The sequence below is a fragment of the Urocampus carinirostris genome, chromosome 2 (assembly GCF_059441175.1).
Source record: "Urocampus carinirostris isolate Australia breed hairy pipefish chromosome 2, RoL_Ucar_1.0, whole genome shotgun sequence".
Taxonomy (NCBI): domain Eukaryota; kingdom Metazoa; phylum Chordata; class Actinopteri; order Syngnathiformes; family Syngnathidae; genus Urocampus; species Urocampus carinirostris.
This window is the reverse complement of record NC_142350.1, coordinates 8,739,911-8,757,028: the sequence shown is the minus strand read 5'-3', so window position 1 is coordinate 8,757,028 and position 17,118 is coordinate 8,739,911. Positions and strand designations below refer to the sequence as shown.

The following is a 17,118-nucleotide window of genomic DNA, read 5'->3' as shown; positions in this document are numbered from 1 at the left end:
AGACACAGACAATATACAGTATGAAACGGTGTTAGAGAAATAAAAGCAAATATGGTTCACAATTGAAAACCTTGTAAATGTAGTTTTTGAAACACAAGCCATCCAAATCCCTCAATGATTGTATTATTTACACAATAGGGATGTAACAATAAATCATTAAAAAAAACATTTTATAATCCTTTGAAATGGCTTTAAATTGGCACTGATGTTTCAAAATAAGACTTTTCAACATAGTGTATTTATTTCTGATTTAAAAAATTTACAGTATTATATTATCTATTTATTTTTACTTGATTTTTTACAAAAGGTTACTGTTTGTATTGGTGACAAAATGCAGATATTCATTTTTATAAGTTTAGTTGTTCTAATGTGAACATCTTTTTAACTTTCTGTTTATTGGTAAAGAAAAAGCCATACCACTCTTGTCTGAAAACACAAGAACTTTACATTAATTGATTTAAAATTGATTTGAATAAAATCAACACAAAATTTACCTTTTTTGATTTGTATTTAGTGTGCACTTAGACATTAGTTGCAACGGGAACCAAACCCAGGTTTTTGCAATGAGAGCGCCAAGTCCTAACCACTAGACCACTAGATAGATAGATACTTTATTCATCCCCTAAGGGAAATTCACATTTCCAGCAGCATCCCTGAGAACAGCACAATAATAAAGCCAAAAGAATACAATATACAAATACCCAGTGTGACGTGCAAATGCCCACTGTAGCGTGTTATATAGAGTAACTAAATAGTGCTACACAGAATACATATTGCAGTAAGATTCGGTAATATCCAATGTAGGTGGTGTGGTTTAATGTGGGCCTTTACTCTGCCGGGTGGAGTTAAAGAGCCTCATGGCATGAGGAAGAAAAGATCTCTTCAGTCTGTCCGTAGTACAAGACAGTGACAGCAGTCTATGAAAAGGAATTTGATTTTACCTAGTTATCACACAATTTTTAGTCATAGTACCAGGGATGAATGTTCCGAGAAAACAGAGAAATGGACTGTAAGATATAATTTAACGCAAAAAAACATGACGAAAGGAAACAAACTCTATGTTTCTGATGATGAATTGGAATTTGTCTGTCTGCTGTCTCCATTCCCAACATCAGTTCCTGGCACCATAAGTGAAATAGTGTAAAAATGAAATAAGATCTAATGCATTTTCATATGTCATTTGTCTAAATGACACTCCAGTGCTTACGGGTCAGTGTTCTCGCTAGAACAACCTGGGTTCGAATCCCATTGCATAAATTAAGTCAGCAATTGATTTTAATTGATCAATCATTGCACAAATATGATATATCATACACCTTTGTCTAATAATGCACACGTATAAACATTGTATATATTGCCAATCTTTTTTACTGTATTTTGCAGTATATAAGGCACATTGTGTTGTAAGGCCGACTTTCAAATTTTTCGCTAATTTGGGGTTTTTAGGTGCGTCTTATTTTCAGGGAAATACAGCAACTGGAGCTCAGATAAATAGTTACATACCTGCTTTACAAAAAAAGCACTGTGTCCTTGTTAGCTTGTTATACTAACAGCAGAAGAATACAAGCACCAACTTCAGTGCTACCAGGGTAAGCGAACGTGGCCAACAACATACGCTAGACCAGTGCCCTCTATGGACAGCTGAGATGCCCGCAGACTTGAAAATAGCCTATCAGTGCTGGGTCATTGTGATTTTCTAGTAAGATTCTTTTTTCAGTGCTCGACTGAGTCTTTTTAACCCTACTTCCAATAATTTTCCTGGTAATAACATAGTAAAAAAATAGTAATAACAAAAGTTATTGTTTTAGAAATATAAATCAAATTGGGTGCCTTTTGCTCCAATTAGTAACAAAAAACAGCTCTCAGCTAGAAAAATGCTGGAAACCCCTGCGCTAGACTCTGGTAACTTCCTCTAAAGTCAAAACTTGTGCTCGGGGCACCTTCGCCAGTGACCCAAATTATCACTGAAATGCTGTCAAGAAATGTTTTGATGACCTACCTAGCGTGGGGGACGTCGATGCTTGAGGAGACCACCTTTCGCTTCTGCTCCAGAAGGGAAATGGACCGACAGCCATCCATTCGTCTGCCGTTGATCTCGCTTTTTTCACCCTCCGCCATTACCTTCTCGGCGTCTGTCTTGATCCCGTCCGGGCCTCCGTTAACGGACGTCTGAGTGGTACGAAAAACACGATAGGTCGGAACCAAATGATTTCCAAAAGGCCCCGGAGACTTGTAAACATTCAAAAAGCAAATAGTCATAAATTATTCTGCCTCACATTTAAAAGGTCGCTTGGGTATTATACAGTGGAGGCAGATCCATGCATTTTCAATGATGGGCTGTATATGAGCATTTTGTGTAGGCGAAAACCAAATTGTTGGCATGAGAAGCAAACCGTTGGAAGAGGGATGCAAAGAAAGTTAAAGGACCTGGAAAAAAACATTCTTAATAATTGAGGCGATTCATTTTTCGTCAAGGATTCTGAGATGAATGCAGTTTGAGCATAAACGCTTCACATCACTTTTCTCCTCTTAGAAGTGTTTTGAAAGTACTACTTACACAAGTAAAGAGTAACTGAGCTACTGTAAAAAAATGTGATTCTTCCACAGACCACAAGAGATAGCTAAAGGACCATGGAAATTAGGGCATATGAGACTACAATTTCTAGTAACAGACGTCTTTTAAATGTCTTGAAAAATACGTTGTTTTCATTGAGTGGGTTATGATAAAAAAAAAAAATATGAGATGGAGGTTTGTGCAGTAAACCCACAACTATGAAAAAACAATTACTACTTTCTTATTTGACTATTATACAAAAAGCATAAATGTTGTCTGTTTCAGACATGATTTTGTCTCAAAATAGATGTCTAGAATTGACTATGTTCTGTCCATTCAAAGTGAACAACATTTACTCTAAAAACAGTTAATTTGGTTCACTTTGTCCAAAATTAGCCCACAAAAACACGTCCTTTCAATGTCGTTTTCAACCTAAATAAAGACGTTGTTTTTCTTAGCTGGGTTCTGATGGGAAATGGAAGTATGAGATTAAGAACTGTAGATGCATCCCCCGTTCACTTACTATCAGACATTGATTAGTAGGGGTGGGCGGAGCAATCTGAATATTGATATTATCGATACTAAGCGATTAATTGGCAAATTGTCCCTAGGTGTGAATGAGCGAGTGAATTGTCTGTCCCTCTGTGCCCTGCGACTGGCTGGCTGGCAACCAGTTCAGGGTCTCACCTGCCCACTGCCCGAGGAAAGACGTCAGTTTAAATGGTTTCTTTTCGAACTTCTGCATTAAGTTGCTTCGGCTTTATATGGACCAAAATCGGGATGAAATCACTTGACTTTGGAACGCCACAGAGAGATATGCAATAGTTACATTTTATTTCGGAGCCATATGTACTCATGAAAAGAGCCATATATGGCTCCCGAGCCATATGTACTCATGAAAAGAGCCATAGGTTCCCTACCCCTGTGCTAAAGGAAGGTTAATACATTTTACACCACATTTTTGTTTTCCATAAAATGTCCACATGATGGCAACCAAGTATCATCTGAAGAAAAAACATCATGAAATCATTTCCACCCTTTTTTGGAATCTGTAGTGCAAAAAAGCAAAATTATTTTTAGTAATATAATGTGACGGTACCATAGTCATTTGTTAAAAAAATATTACTATATTACTTTTATTTGATGTTTGGATTCTATTCACGTTAACTTTTCTACGCCACATTTTTGTTCCCCAATTACGTCCACATGATGGCTACAAAATATCATCTGAAATTAAAGTGGCATCCTGAATTTATTCCCACTTCTTTCTAGAATCTGGAGTTCAATATGGTCACCCTTCTCGAGGGATATGACCAGGGTAGATAGGTAGATGGATGATTTGACACAGTAGAGAAATTATTTGTGGGGGAAAAAATTGTTGGTACAGTACTTTTAGTTGTTAAACAAATGCCTGTGAGTAGGGTTTGTTCTTTGGTGCTAATATATAATGTAGTATTTACATGAATGAATAAAGATTTCTACTTAGCGGATTTTGACTATAGTGTGTCCTTTTCAAAACACAACCCCCACAAAAAAACAAGGTATTACTGTACAGACATGGAATACGGTTTTTAAAAAAATATTATTATTAATCAGAAATGAAATGAATGTAATTCGTTTCTTTATTTTAAATTCTTATCTAAAAATTCCGACTTGCTAAGTAATCAAAAACAACAAAAATAAACTCTTGCACCGAATTATGATTAACAGCTAGATTTTAGAATATTAATTAAGCAGTATAAGTTTAAGTGTTCTGTTTTCACGGGCCACACAGGACTCCCTGATGGGTTGGATCGGGCCTGCATGCCATATATTTGACACACCTGCTGCAGCCAGACATCATTTTTACACACACATGAGAAAAATCTATTAAAAAAAAACAGCAGCAGCAACAAGATGGATTATTCTCAGGCTTCTTTGTTCCATGGGGCTTGTGACATTCCACATGCAGGAAATTACATTTCACGCCATTTGTGTGCAACATTTTCTTTTTACTAGAGCGTGCAAAACCTCAGAAACTCTGATGGCAAAACTCACTTCCAATGTCTTGAACATTGAACTTTTGGCTATTTTTCCATCATATTAATTATTCTAATGAGCTTTAGGAAGCAAAAACAAGCTAAGAGGCTGCATCCATTCTGCACCCGACTAATCAGCAATGCCTGCTCCTGAACAAAGGCAATCTCCCGCCACCCATCTCTGCAGCCACGCCTCTTTTGTCCTCTTGCCAAATCACAAACGCGCTGTCAACAAGTGGCTACTAACACACCCGCATTTACGCACATTCATGCACACACCCTCCCCGGTTTGTTTGGCGCCGCAGGCATGATGCCAAACTCTCAGATTCTTCGGAGGATGCCACCCGCTGCAGACCTCAGGGTGCCCGCTTTGTTGGCCAATGCAGCTGCATATAGGGGGTACCACCAATCTTCTGCACAACAAACCCCCATGATGTCAAGACACACGTGCACACGCCTCTTTCTCATTTTACGGCTTGTTTTCGATCTCGGAGGGACACTCGTAAGCATTGTGCACTCCTTTGGACACCACACAAGCACACACTTGCAGACTATTTAATATCTTGAGGTTACGAACGTAAACACAATGAGGCTAAAGTTGAACATTTAGCGGTTTCGTGCAAAAAAATATGCGCCTTATTTACACATCACTGTCAGAAACTGATGAGCGCTCAGCAGAGCAAGCGGCATTGTATGGGATAACAATAGAGAAGGAAATTGAAAGAGTCATTTATCTCGTGGCAACTTAAAAAAAGACTGGTCGCACAAATGCATTTAATTTAACAGTAAATATGGATCTTTGCTACATATTAGCACCATGCTAGAAATGCAATAGAAAATAATTTGAGCATTTCATAAACAAATTTAAAATAATTGTCACTAGAGGTCAGTATTGCTGCAGCACCTTATTTTTGCTGAACTTTTTAAAATACTGTAAAACGGAAAGGAGAATTTCCTCTGCTAGTGTTCTTGTCTGACAATTTAATCAAACAAGCAAACTAATAAATCCTGAAGTAATGTTGACACCGTCCCACACGGCGAATATAACACAAAACAACAACACCCAGTTCTCTGATTTTGAAATTTGCTTGACTAATAATGATAAAACGGAGCAAAACCTGCAGAGATGATTCAAATGCGATGCTTTGTTTTCCTCCTGCTAGGCAACAAAAGACCGCAAAAATGGTGCCCGTTTACATTAATATACAAGGATTGGTTGGAAGAAAACTTGCATGAAAGGGGAGCTTGAATGCCATTCGTGCCATTGTGTGCTGTTTACATTCTGCCATGTGACAACAACAACACGCGCATGCGTCGCCATCTTGCATATAATTTGCACAAATACTTCCTAATGTTTTAGTTTGATGTTATTTTTTTCATGAGACGAATCCATGCCTGTTAACCTCAGCCAATTAATTGCTCCCCTACTAATGATTGCAGTTCCCATTATGAAGCAATGATAAACCTTACATCTATTTACTCACAGCAAGACAGGCTTTGTAGAAGAAACAAGAAAAATGCATGTAAAGAAGTTTATTTTATCAACCAAATAAACACGAATTATTATCCCAGCATCTATTTCCCTCAATTGCAGTAAATTCAGTGTCGTTTTTTCTTCGTAGCACAATATTTTAAAAGTCTGGACAAAAATCAATACCGCGTACATTATTTGGAACGATAGAAATACGTGCAAGTTACGGGGGAAACCCATCAGTTGACAGGCATTAGAATTGATTAATCAAGAAATGGACACACTTGGGTTATATATGATGTTCAATCATTGGAGAGAGGATTCCAAACAGTGGTAGTAAATCCAGGAAGTGATTTATTTGTGCAATAAGAAAAGTGGTGGATGTTTTAAAGCAAAAATGGAAAGTAGGGGCCCACAATAAGATCCAGATAACCGCTGTTTGTTTGTTTGCCTGAGCCAAAGCAGTCTTGCCCTTTGTCCCATATTTCAAACTAGAACCAAAAACGTCCTGACAGCCCGCATTTTCGTTTTTAAAGTCGTTAATCACACTCCCTCGACAATTAACGCGTTAAAACGCAACGACGACACACACACCTTCAAGCTGGACTTGAGCGGCCCCCTGGCGTGATGGTTCAAGCCGGCGGCGGCTATCTCTTCCTCGGCGAACTCCTTGAGGCTACCGTCCGGTAGGAGAACCGTGTAAACGTTGCCGGTATTACCACTGCGTCTGGCCGCCGAGGCCGCTTCGTCCCCCGCGCCGTTTTCCTGCTTGACAGCCTGGACTACCCCGGTCACCGGAGCTCCGTCGTCGGTGGGGCTCGGCGCGTACACTCGGCTGCCGAGGACGGAGCGCTTCACCAGGCGACGGGTGTGCATATCCGAAGCGAATTCACCGGAGAATTAAAAAAAATAAAAATAAGCGAGAGGGGGTGGTATTCTTCTTCTTTTTCCCCTCCTTACAGCATGAAGCCGTTCGCCTGGTAAACAACGTCAAGGGGCGGCAGCCCTGACAAAATGTCCGGAAGTGCGACCATTCTCGACCGTGTCCACACTCTTCGTCGTCTTCGTGGACATTCCACGGCGAAAAAACACGACAAACAATTCTCCCCACGTCCGAAAACCGGCTGCCAATCTTTGCTCCTTCTGTTTTTTTCCCTCCCAGTTTGTTTTCGCTGCCTACTTTAGTGATGTGTCGTTTGCGAACGAAACGGCTTTATGAGACTGTTATTTGAACTGAACGAAGGGAGCCGACTGCTCTCCAATTAAGAGCCGGCTCCTCTCGAGACGTGTTTTTTTTCCTTGTGATCGGTGTTGGGCACGTTACTTTACAAAAGTAGTTATAGTTACCGACTACTTGTTGCAAAAGTAAACCAAGTTAGTATCTGAATTACTCTATAGTAAAAGCAACTAGTTACCAGGGAAGGTAACTAATTCCGTTACTTTAAAAATAAGTTGTATGTCAAAGAATTTGTAATTTTCTAAGCAGTATTCGATCAGTTGAATAGAGAAGAACAGGCAGGTAGCTGTGTTATAAAACCTTATAATATTAATTGAACTTCACCAGCCAAAGGCATATACTACACTTGAAGTGCACCAAAAATAAACAGTAAACAATATAAAGTGAGTTTAATAAAATTAAATCCAACTCTCACAACCTAAGACAACTGGTCAAGTCGACATAGCCCAATGTACTTAAAGAGTTTTGTTGAGAACAAAAGTCAACTGTAAAACAATATAAAGTGAGTTTCACTCTATAAAATAAATAACTTCCTCCAGTAGACATTTGCTACCATATTGTAGTATTTTTACACAACAAGAGTAAACAGTTCTACAACAAAATGTGCGTTTAAGACTGCGGGGTAAAATAAAATAAAATCAAATTCACAACCTGAAACACTGGGCAAGTAGAAATAGGTTACTGCACTTCAAATATTTTGTTCACAACAAAGTAAACAGTAAAACAATATAAAGAGATGCATCCAAACCTTATCTGTGTGATGTTATGTGCGTAATAACATAAGAACTACATAGCATTTATTCAAAGTAACCCACCCTCAGCAATGGTAACGGCGAAAAAAATAATTCGTTGGCTTACCCCGTTACTGAAAAAAGTACAGTGTTATTCCCAACACTCCTTGTGATTGGTTTTATGCATTCATCCCCAAATCCTGTGTTGTTGACTTTAAATTTGTTGACTACTGTATGTAAAACTTAGAAATTGTTTTGTATTTTGATTTTTTGTGGATGTGTATATATTTAATTTGACGTTTTCTGTGTTTTTCAGGGCGCATGCGTTTCATTCAGTTTATGGTTCTTATTTCATAGTTTATGTGTCAGTGCACTTAAAATGACATATTTTTCATGTACGTTTTGTTGTTTTAGGGTTTCCGTGTTGCTTGGTTTTAAAGTTAAAGCGCTCGTCTTGGGAACAAGAGGTCACAGGTTCGACTCCTGGCTCCTCTGTGTTTTATGTTGAAGTGTCCTTGGGCAAGATGCTGAATCGCCGATAAGCAGTTAGTTGCCTTGCATGGCTGACGCTGCTATCGGTGTGTGAGTGTGTGTTAATGGGTAAGTGTGAAGCACATTGTAAAGCGCTTTGGGAGTGACTTGAAAAACGCTGTATGAATTTACATGTATTTTTTCTCCTTGTTTCTTATTTTCCTAGCTTTTTCCCTTTTTATATATCTTTTCATTGCTTTTTCTTTTTCATTCTTTTTTCTATTTTTGTTTTGTTTATGTTTGAGATTTTGAGTTTTTCCTTGCATTCAAGTAGGTTTTACATCAGGGGAGGTGTAATTATAATAGCCATTTGAGACTATAAAAATAAGCATGACTTCTTTTCTAGCTTTTTTGATAATTTTTTTCTTTATTTCTCAAATTTTCTTTCATTTTTTCTTCTTCTTTTGTTTCCGTTTTCCTCAAGTTTTTTGCTTCTTATTTTGCCACTTTATTCTTCTCCCGTTTTATTTTTATTTTTTTCTTTCTTTTGCCCAAATGTATACTTCCTTTTTCATGCTTTGTCTATCTTATTCCTTCTTTTCAATTTTGTTTCCTGGCTCTCCCCTTCCTTTTATTGTTTTCTTATTTTGGTTTGTTTTTCATTTATGTATTTTTTCCCTCTGTTTTTATGTCAATTCGAACAAAATGTTACATTATATTTGGTAATATATGGATTTTTCTTTGTAGTACAAAGGTATTATTTATTAAAAACGTTTGGTTTTACACAGAGCTGTATGAATCAAAGTACCAGACTCGTCCAAATCCACATTGTCCATTTAATGTCTAATTGGTGCTAATATCAGATGATATCAGTATCAAAAAATACTCTTGGCTGATAAGTGAAATCAAGACAAACCTGTATTTTAAGGCAACAACCAGAAGAGCCGTTTTTGGAGCTGAAAGAGGCAGCTTCTCTTTTAATTGAGTCATGCCGTAAAAGCCATTTCTTGAAATGGAGCTGGAATTCCCGTCACTAGCCTACTTCGCCACGGAGAGAAGTCGGGGGTAAAACACGGAGCTGTTTTGACGCCATGTTAGATTTCCACCAACGCACGAAATGGCGACCACTTGGTCAAATAAACCTTTGCGTCGACGATTTTCCTTAGAATGTCGTTTTTTAAAACCCCACTCTCCGTTATCCGTTTGTTGTGGTCCTACCAAAAGTACATTTAGCTGAAAACATCCAATTTCCAAGACTACAGCTCCGTTGCGTTAAAATCCAGTCCGTACTGCGCTCCAGCCTCAACCGGCGGAATGCTGCCCGTAAACATGTGCGGTCCCGCGGTTGAGACGCTCTATGATTGGCTGAGAGAGCACACGCCTCCACAAGGCCTCCTCCCGCCTCAGAACTCCTCTCCTTCCCCGCCCCTCGCGGTTCTCTTCCCCGCTCGCTCTCTTCGCCTTCTGTCGTTCTCTCTCCATTCAAAACAATGACGCAAGGGAAGAAAAAAGGCAAAAAATGGAGAAGACAGACACACTTTATGCTTTAACCCAGTTTGGAGACGTGTAGCCTACTTTGAATGTGTCACGGGATTCACTAAATTGCTAGTTAATAAGTTGGAGATGGTAGGATGTACCCCCCTACCCCCAACAGGCCCCCGGGTCGTCTTGTTTTCGTAAGCGTAAACAAAGTAGACGATTCATGATGGTTTCATTCTTGTAAATTTGATCTCCCTCCCGGAATGCCAAACTCTTTGCTCTTTCTGTATAGTAATAAAACTCCAAAAGTCATACTAAATCTATTAGTTAAATAGGACAGAAGTAAATCTTAAAAATCTACAGTGCAAATGTCAACAGTATAAACAATAATTAGTTTAGACATTTCTATTACTATGGTTTCAAAAAAAGTCAAGAGAAGCAAACTCCGAAAACAACAGCGATGCAACAAAAATACAAAGACTTCTTAACAATGTCAAAAAGATATCTGAAATACTTTCGATTGCACAATAATTCGAAAAATAAAGGAAGGGACCCTTTGCCTCTGTTACTGTAGTGACAACGGATTAACAGGTTTTTATTCAGGAACTGAAACTATTTTTGGCTGCAGACCATTGCTCCATGTACGGTGAGCTTTTTTTCCGGGTTTTTATGTGAATTGGAAGTGTTGCCACAGTAGCTATCTGCGCAGAGAAAATTGAGAAAATCGATGGAGGAGCGAAGCATCGATCTCAGGAAAAATGTATTGATCTGATCCAAGTACTCGCTTTGTATCCATCAATCCATTATCTGCACCGCTTATCCTCAGTAGGGTCGCGGGGGTGCTGGAGCCCTTTTCAGCCATCCTCGGGCAGTGGGCAGGTGAGACCCTGAACTGGTTGCCAGCCAGTCGCAGGGCACAGAGGGACAGACAATTCACTCGCTCATTCACACCTAGGGACAATTTGCCAATTAATCGCTTAGTATCGATAATATCAATATTCAGATTGCTCCGCCCACCCCTACTAATCAATGTCTGATAGTAAGTGAACGGGGGATGCATCTACAGTTCTTAATCTCATACTTCCATTTCCCATCAGAACCCAGCTAAGAAAAACAACGTCTTTATTTAGGTTGAAAACGACATTGAAAGGACGTGTTTTTGTGGGCTAATTTTGGACAAAGTGAACCAAATTAACTGTTTTTAGAGTAAATGTTGTTCACTTTGAATGGACAGAACATAGTCAATTCTAGACATCTATTTTGAGACAAAATCATGTCTGAAACAGACAACATTTATGCTTTTTGTATAATAGTCAAATAAGAAAGTAGTAATTGTTTTTTCATAGTTGTGGGTTTACTGCACAAACCTCCATCTCATATTTTTTTTTTTTTATCATAACCCACTCAATGAAAACAACGTATTTTTCAAGACATTTAAAAGACGTCTGTTATGGGGCTAATTTTGGATGAAGTAAGAAAAGTCCACATTGGATGGACTAAACACAGCCTAGTTTTACATGTCCATTTTGGACTAGATAATGTCTAACACTGACCAGAAACATCATAAAATAAGAATAATAAATAATACTTAAAATGAGCTAATTATATTTAAATAAAAAACTTTTGAATATTAATGATCGGAAGGGTGAAAATGATTAGCTATGGCCCCAAAAAGTAGTTAAAAACCTCCAACTCTTGTCTAAAAATGTGACACAGAACCCTCCAAAAACAACAAAAAATTACTCTCAGGCTGCATGTATTTTTATTCACATGAATAACCACAAGTTAAAAAAAAACAACAACACATATTCCAGGGATTGCGTAACATTTACATACAAAAGAATGACAATCTTATACAAACAAATATATATCATTCATTTTTTTAAATAAAAGTACCACAAAAACAAAGTGTACCTAATTCTGTACCTTTATTTTTTCTTCCCGTGCACCTGATTGGCTACTGACTCAAAGAATACTCTCCAAAAACATTGCCGCACACGCGTACATACTGTACATCAGTGCTCATATAATAATAACAAAACAAAGCAAACACGATATTCCCGCAAGTAAAGCGGTGTTAAACTAGTGCTTTCTAGTAAGTACTGTGTTGTGCTACTATACACATAAGCTTTAATGTAATGAAATTGTGCAGAAAACAGAAATACTGTACCACGATTTTAGACGTTGTGCTTCGATGCTGTCGAGAAAGTGAAGATTATATAACGTACCACAAGCTGATGGATAAATCGTCTCAGATGATAGTTTGCAAAAAGCCGATTAAAAAGTTCAAAAAGTGTACCGAACGTTTTTCCCGCTTATAAACGCGCTATAGAAACCTTCTGGCAGGCAGGCACACATTCACATTGGCACGTTGTTGGAAATAAATAACAAATTCACAGGAAAAACCCACAAGAGGGCGCTAGGGACAACTATGTAAAGGCAGCTATGACGCTACTGAAGCGCTAAAATACATTGCTACCATGTAGCCACCTAGCATCTTTAACCACGGCTAGGAAATCTCAAGAAAGGCGAATAAGTCACGTATTTAGGAGGGTCAATGCAAAGAAACATAGAAGCGGAGGTCTAAATGGTGCTAAGATAAATCGCTAGCTAGTATAGCATGACCTTGCTAGCATGTTGCCACCTAGCGCCTTTAACCATGTCTAGCCTGGTCTGCTTCCGACTTAAGTTGGGTAATTATTTTTTTAAGAGCGCAGATGATACAATTGCCAGTTAGAGATGGCAAAACAGTGCTAGCATGTAGCAACCTAGAATCTAGAACCACATCTAGGAAATCCCGCAAAAGGCGGGGAGGTCATGTATTTACGAACCTAAAAAGTGAGATCGCATTGTGTATTGCTCCGTTTTTGACCAAATTTTGGTCATTTTTCTGCTCAAGGATTTTTGGGCAGGTTTGCTAAAATTGCCAGTTAGTGACAGTATAACGTTGCTAGCATGTATCCATCTAGAATCTTGAACCACGTCTAAGAAATCTTGAGAAAAACGAGAAAGTCGCAAATTCGGGAACTCAAAAAAGTATAATCAAACAAATGTACTGGTCCACTTTTGACCCAATTTGAATCATTTTTTCCCCAAGAATTTTTAGCACTCATACGATCAAATTGCCAGTTAGTGATAACACAAGCTTGCTATCATGTATCCTCTTAGCACCTTGAACTACATCTAGGAAATCTTAAAAGCGGCGAGAAAGTCACGTTTTTGGAATCTATGAAGTCTAGTGTATTGGTTCAGTTTTGACCGAGTCTGGGTCATTGTTTTGCCCAAGGACTTTAAAAGCGCATTTAATAAAAATGTCAATTACTGATAATATAACCTTGCTAGCATGTAGCCATTTAGCATCTTGAACCGCGTCTGAGAAATAATAATAATTTCCTTTGTATTGTCATTCTTTGTAACAATGTACACAGAACGAAATGTCTTGTATCCGCGAGGAAGTCGCAAATTCTGGAACCCGAAAAGTGTTTTCAAAGAGACTACTGGTCTGGTTTTGACCTAAATTTGGTCTTTTTTTTGCCCAAGGATTTTTAGGGCAATTTTGATCAAAGTACTAGTTTGTGATAGCACAACCCTGGTATCGTACAGTCACCTAGCATTTGGAACCATGTCTAGGAAATCTTGTGAAAGGCGAGGAAGTCACGTAATTAGCAAGGTGGGTGCAAAGAAACCTAAATGTAGAAGTCCAAAGGGTACTCAGATCGCAACAGGGCTCAGGGGGTGTGGCCTCTGATTCTGAGAAGGAATCCAGACCCTCGATATGAAAGCTTGCCTTTGAAACATTCATAGTTGGTCAAGATTCTTCACCTTTAAAATGCAGCATGTGTGGGATGATATGTATATGGTCCTACCAGGCGGGCGCTAGTACCGACGCTAATCCCCCCCAAGAACGGACAAGAGGACGCTAACCACGTTAGCTCAAAGACGAGACATTTCCCGACCAAGGCCCAACTCTCCCACGCTTTCGTAGTCCGGTTCCGAGGCATCGGCGCCCTCCCGGCGCTCCTGGTCCGAGCCGCTTCCGATTTTTGGGATGCGGATGCTCTCGTAACCTGGGTCGGCGCCGTCCCTGACAGGCTGTGCGTAAACGTCCTTGACGGTGGCGTAGAGGTCACCGTTGGAGCCGGCCGGGATCAAACCTTTGAGCTCGGCAATGCTGCTGTAGTCGTGCTCCTTTTCCCCGGGGGTCACTTCGCCGTCCTCTGGTGTTGTTCTGTCCATGTTGGAGTGCTTGTACGACTGAAACACAGGAAACAATTGATACCTCTCCTGGGTGATAAATGACCCAAATTGGGCCAAAAGGGGGTCTGTATGATCCCACTTTTCGTGTAGTTTTGAATGGGGTCACACAATATTTCTTGGTTGTTTTGTGTAATGATGCATAGAAATAAGGGTCAGATCTGCCCAAGTATTTAGGTTGGTCCTTTTGTTTAAACCCAAAGAATTTTTAAAGTGTAGAAAACACATAAAAGTGTGATTGAACAAATAGTGGACTGGTCGACTTTTGACCCAACTTGGCTTAATTTATGGCCAATTATTTTAATCTCTCAGAGCAAATGGGGGCCAGAACGTCCGCGTCCCCCCATAGTAGCCCACTCTCCTTATTTTTTCAATATGCGCTGTTTCCCCCTGCTCACAGCAATCATTGACCAGAGATTAAAGATCACGGCAGCATGAATCCATGTGCTCTCAGCAATGGTTGACCATGGATAATGGATCGTGGCCAAAGCAGTGCAGGTGGGCTAGAAAGTCATGCTTCAGCGGCCTGAACCGGACAAAAAAGCTCTCCGCCGACTTTGGATCATGGCAATTGTTGATCAGGGAAAATGGTTGATTTTAGTTAGCCCAGCCAAAACAGAATTTATCGAATGGGATTGGAGATAACAGATCGCCGCCACACGGGTGCAGTTCATTATAAGTGGACGACAATAACACGCTTCAGTGGCCGGAACCAGGAAAAAAAAAAACGCCTTGCCGACTCCGACTCTCAGCAAGATTCGACCAGGGATACTGGATAAGGGTCACAATCGTGCATTTCATTATACACAGTCTAGAACAGTACACCTCCCAAGAAAAGTTCCTTCTGCCTGTCCCCGATTGTACCAACATGGGATCGGGGCTAATGGATAGCAGCGGCACGAGTGCAGTTCATTTTAGGCAAAAATAATTACAAAAAGAGCCACCACGCCTGACAAAATTGTTCTCTGCCAGCGCCTGCTCGCAGAAATATGCCATCAGGTATCGCCAAATATTTGATACAGGGAAGTACCAAGGTAGTTCTGAGGATAATGGATCTCTGCCAAAACTGTGCATTTCAATTTAGGCGAGGCCAGAACGTCACACCTCCTATTAAAAGTGCTTTTTGCCAGTCCTTTCTCTCAGCAATATAGGACTGGAAAAAACGGATCGCAGTGACACGAGTGCCGTTCATTTTTGGCGCAAGTACAGTAAGGATAATTCTCTGCACTGAGGCCACAAAGCACCAAGCGAAAGTATCGAGGGATAAGAGTAGTCCTTTAAGTAGTTCCACAAAGTTTAGAATAAAATAAAATTTGAAAACCCTTAAACCAAAAAGGGTGCTGCAGACCCATGGTGGGTTCCCCCACTTCGGAGCTTCTGGCATCTGATGTTCTCATTTTTGGGTTCTCGCCGTGAGCAAAGTGCTCGCGACTTAGGAAATGAGTTCTGGGAATCGGGGATGGTTTTGTAAAGGATCTCCAGGGACCAATTCTCACTAAATATGTCCTATTAACCGTCTTGTTCTCTGCACTGGTGGACGAGAAGGTGATGAAGAGTGACAAGTTTTATCGGCATTTTAGGAGAGCGACGGCGCTCATCCGTCAAGGCATCTTCAGGCGGGGAATCGAATCGATACACTTATGGTCACATGATTACTTTTATAGATCGGCCGTACGATCCGCGGCTCCTAAAGGCTTTTCCATTTGCCTTTAATTGGCCTGACAATTAGGCAGAGTGACCTCCTCCTACACGGCTTGTACCCATGAGGCGTAAATGACAATTTAGCAGGCCGGGGACCCCAAACCCTAATTGGAAATTTCACCGGCGCAGTGGTTAGCGCGTGTGCGGCACAGTTCTGAGGTCCTTGGGAACCTCCTGCGTGGGTTAAAATCCAGCTACCGGCCTTACTGTGCGGAGTTTGTATGTTCTCCCCGTGCTTGCGTGGGTTTCCTCCGGGCACTTCAGTTTCCTCCAACATTCCAAAGACATGCATTTCAGGTGAATTGGCTGGTCCAAATTGTCCCTAGGTGTGACTGAACGAGAGTTGTCTGTCCCCTGTGCCCTGCGATTGGCTGGCAACCAGTTCAGGGTGTCCCCTGCCCACTGCCCGGAGATGGCTGGGATGGGCTCCAGCCCCCCCGCGACCCTAATAAGGATAAGCGGTACAGCTGATGAGATGAGATGAGATATGAGGAAGGGGAGTATATTTATTGGAAGGGGATTTTTGCTGAAATTGTAAAATCAAGAAAGGAATTTTTCCAATTTATCAAGAAGGCAGACTCCTATCCGAATTTTGATTGTTTCTTTAATTTTAACCATACATCGCTGATGTTTTTTTAAAGCTCATTTTCCATGAGTGATTTATGTGGTCGGCCTCGCATTTTGATTGGCTGAAAACAGGGCTGTCGGATCTATTAATTATTTAATTACTCATGTTATTTTCCTATATATCTTGAATTTCTAGCTTATTTCAGTATTTTTATGATTTTACTCAATATTCTTAACTTGTTTTTCAAACTCATTTTAGTAAAAATAAATAAAATAAATGAGTGTAGCATCAAGATCCCAGACAAACATGGCGGCCACCTCTCGGTAGGGATTCCACTTTGTAAAAGAAATACAAATTTCTCGATCTACTATTTTTTATCAAAATTAACATTGGTATAATACTTCAAGAGTATGAGTATGGATGTTAAGAGGGGACTGTATGAGAGTGTGATTGTGCCGACTGTGTTGTATGGTGCAGAGACTTGGAGCCTGAACGCAGATTTAAGAAGGAAGTTGAATGTTTTTGAGATGAAGTGTTTGAGGACTATGTTAGGAGTGACAAGATTGGATAGACTGAGAAATGAAATTGTGAGAGACAGAACTGGAGTAGTCGTGGAACTGAGCAAGCGTGTTGA

General features: G+C 39.9%; 2 protein-coding genes across 2 annotated transcripts in view; both read right to left on the bottom strand.

Annotated features, from left to right (window-relative positions):
* The window catches only part of znf704 (zinc finger protein 704), a 50,164-nt gene extending 42,931 nt beyond the window's left edge, over nucleotides 1-7,233 (bottom strand). Inside the window, exons 1-2 of the mRNA XM_088328744.1 lie at nucleotides 6,638-7,233; nucleotides 2,000-2,169 (exon numbers count right to left, since the gene is read on the bottom strand). Coding sequence (XP_088184870.1) covers nucleotides 2,000-2,169; nucleotides 6,638-6,919 — 452 coding nt within the window. The 5' untranslated portion in view covers nucleotides 6,920-7,233. The remainder of the gene's footprint in view (nucleotides 1-1,999; nucleotides 2,170-6,637) is intronic.
* A 4,467-nt stretch (nucleotides 7,234-11,700) lies between these two features.
* pag1 (phosphoprotein membrane anchor with glycosphingolipid microdomains 1) overlaps nucleotides 11,701-17,118 on the bottom strand; it is a 49,566-nt gene continuing 44,148 nt past the window's right edge. Inside the window, exon 7 of the mRNA XM_088328743.1 lies at nucleotides 11,701-14,215. Coding sequence (XP_088184869.1) covers nucleotides 13,895-14,215 — 321 coding nt within the window. The 3' untranslated portion in view covers nucleotides 11,701-13,894. The remainder of the gene's footprint in view (nucleotides 14,216-17,118) is intronic.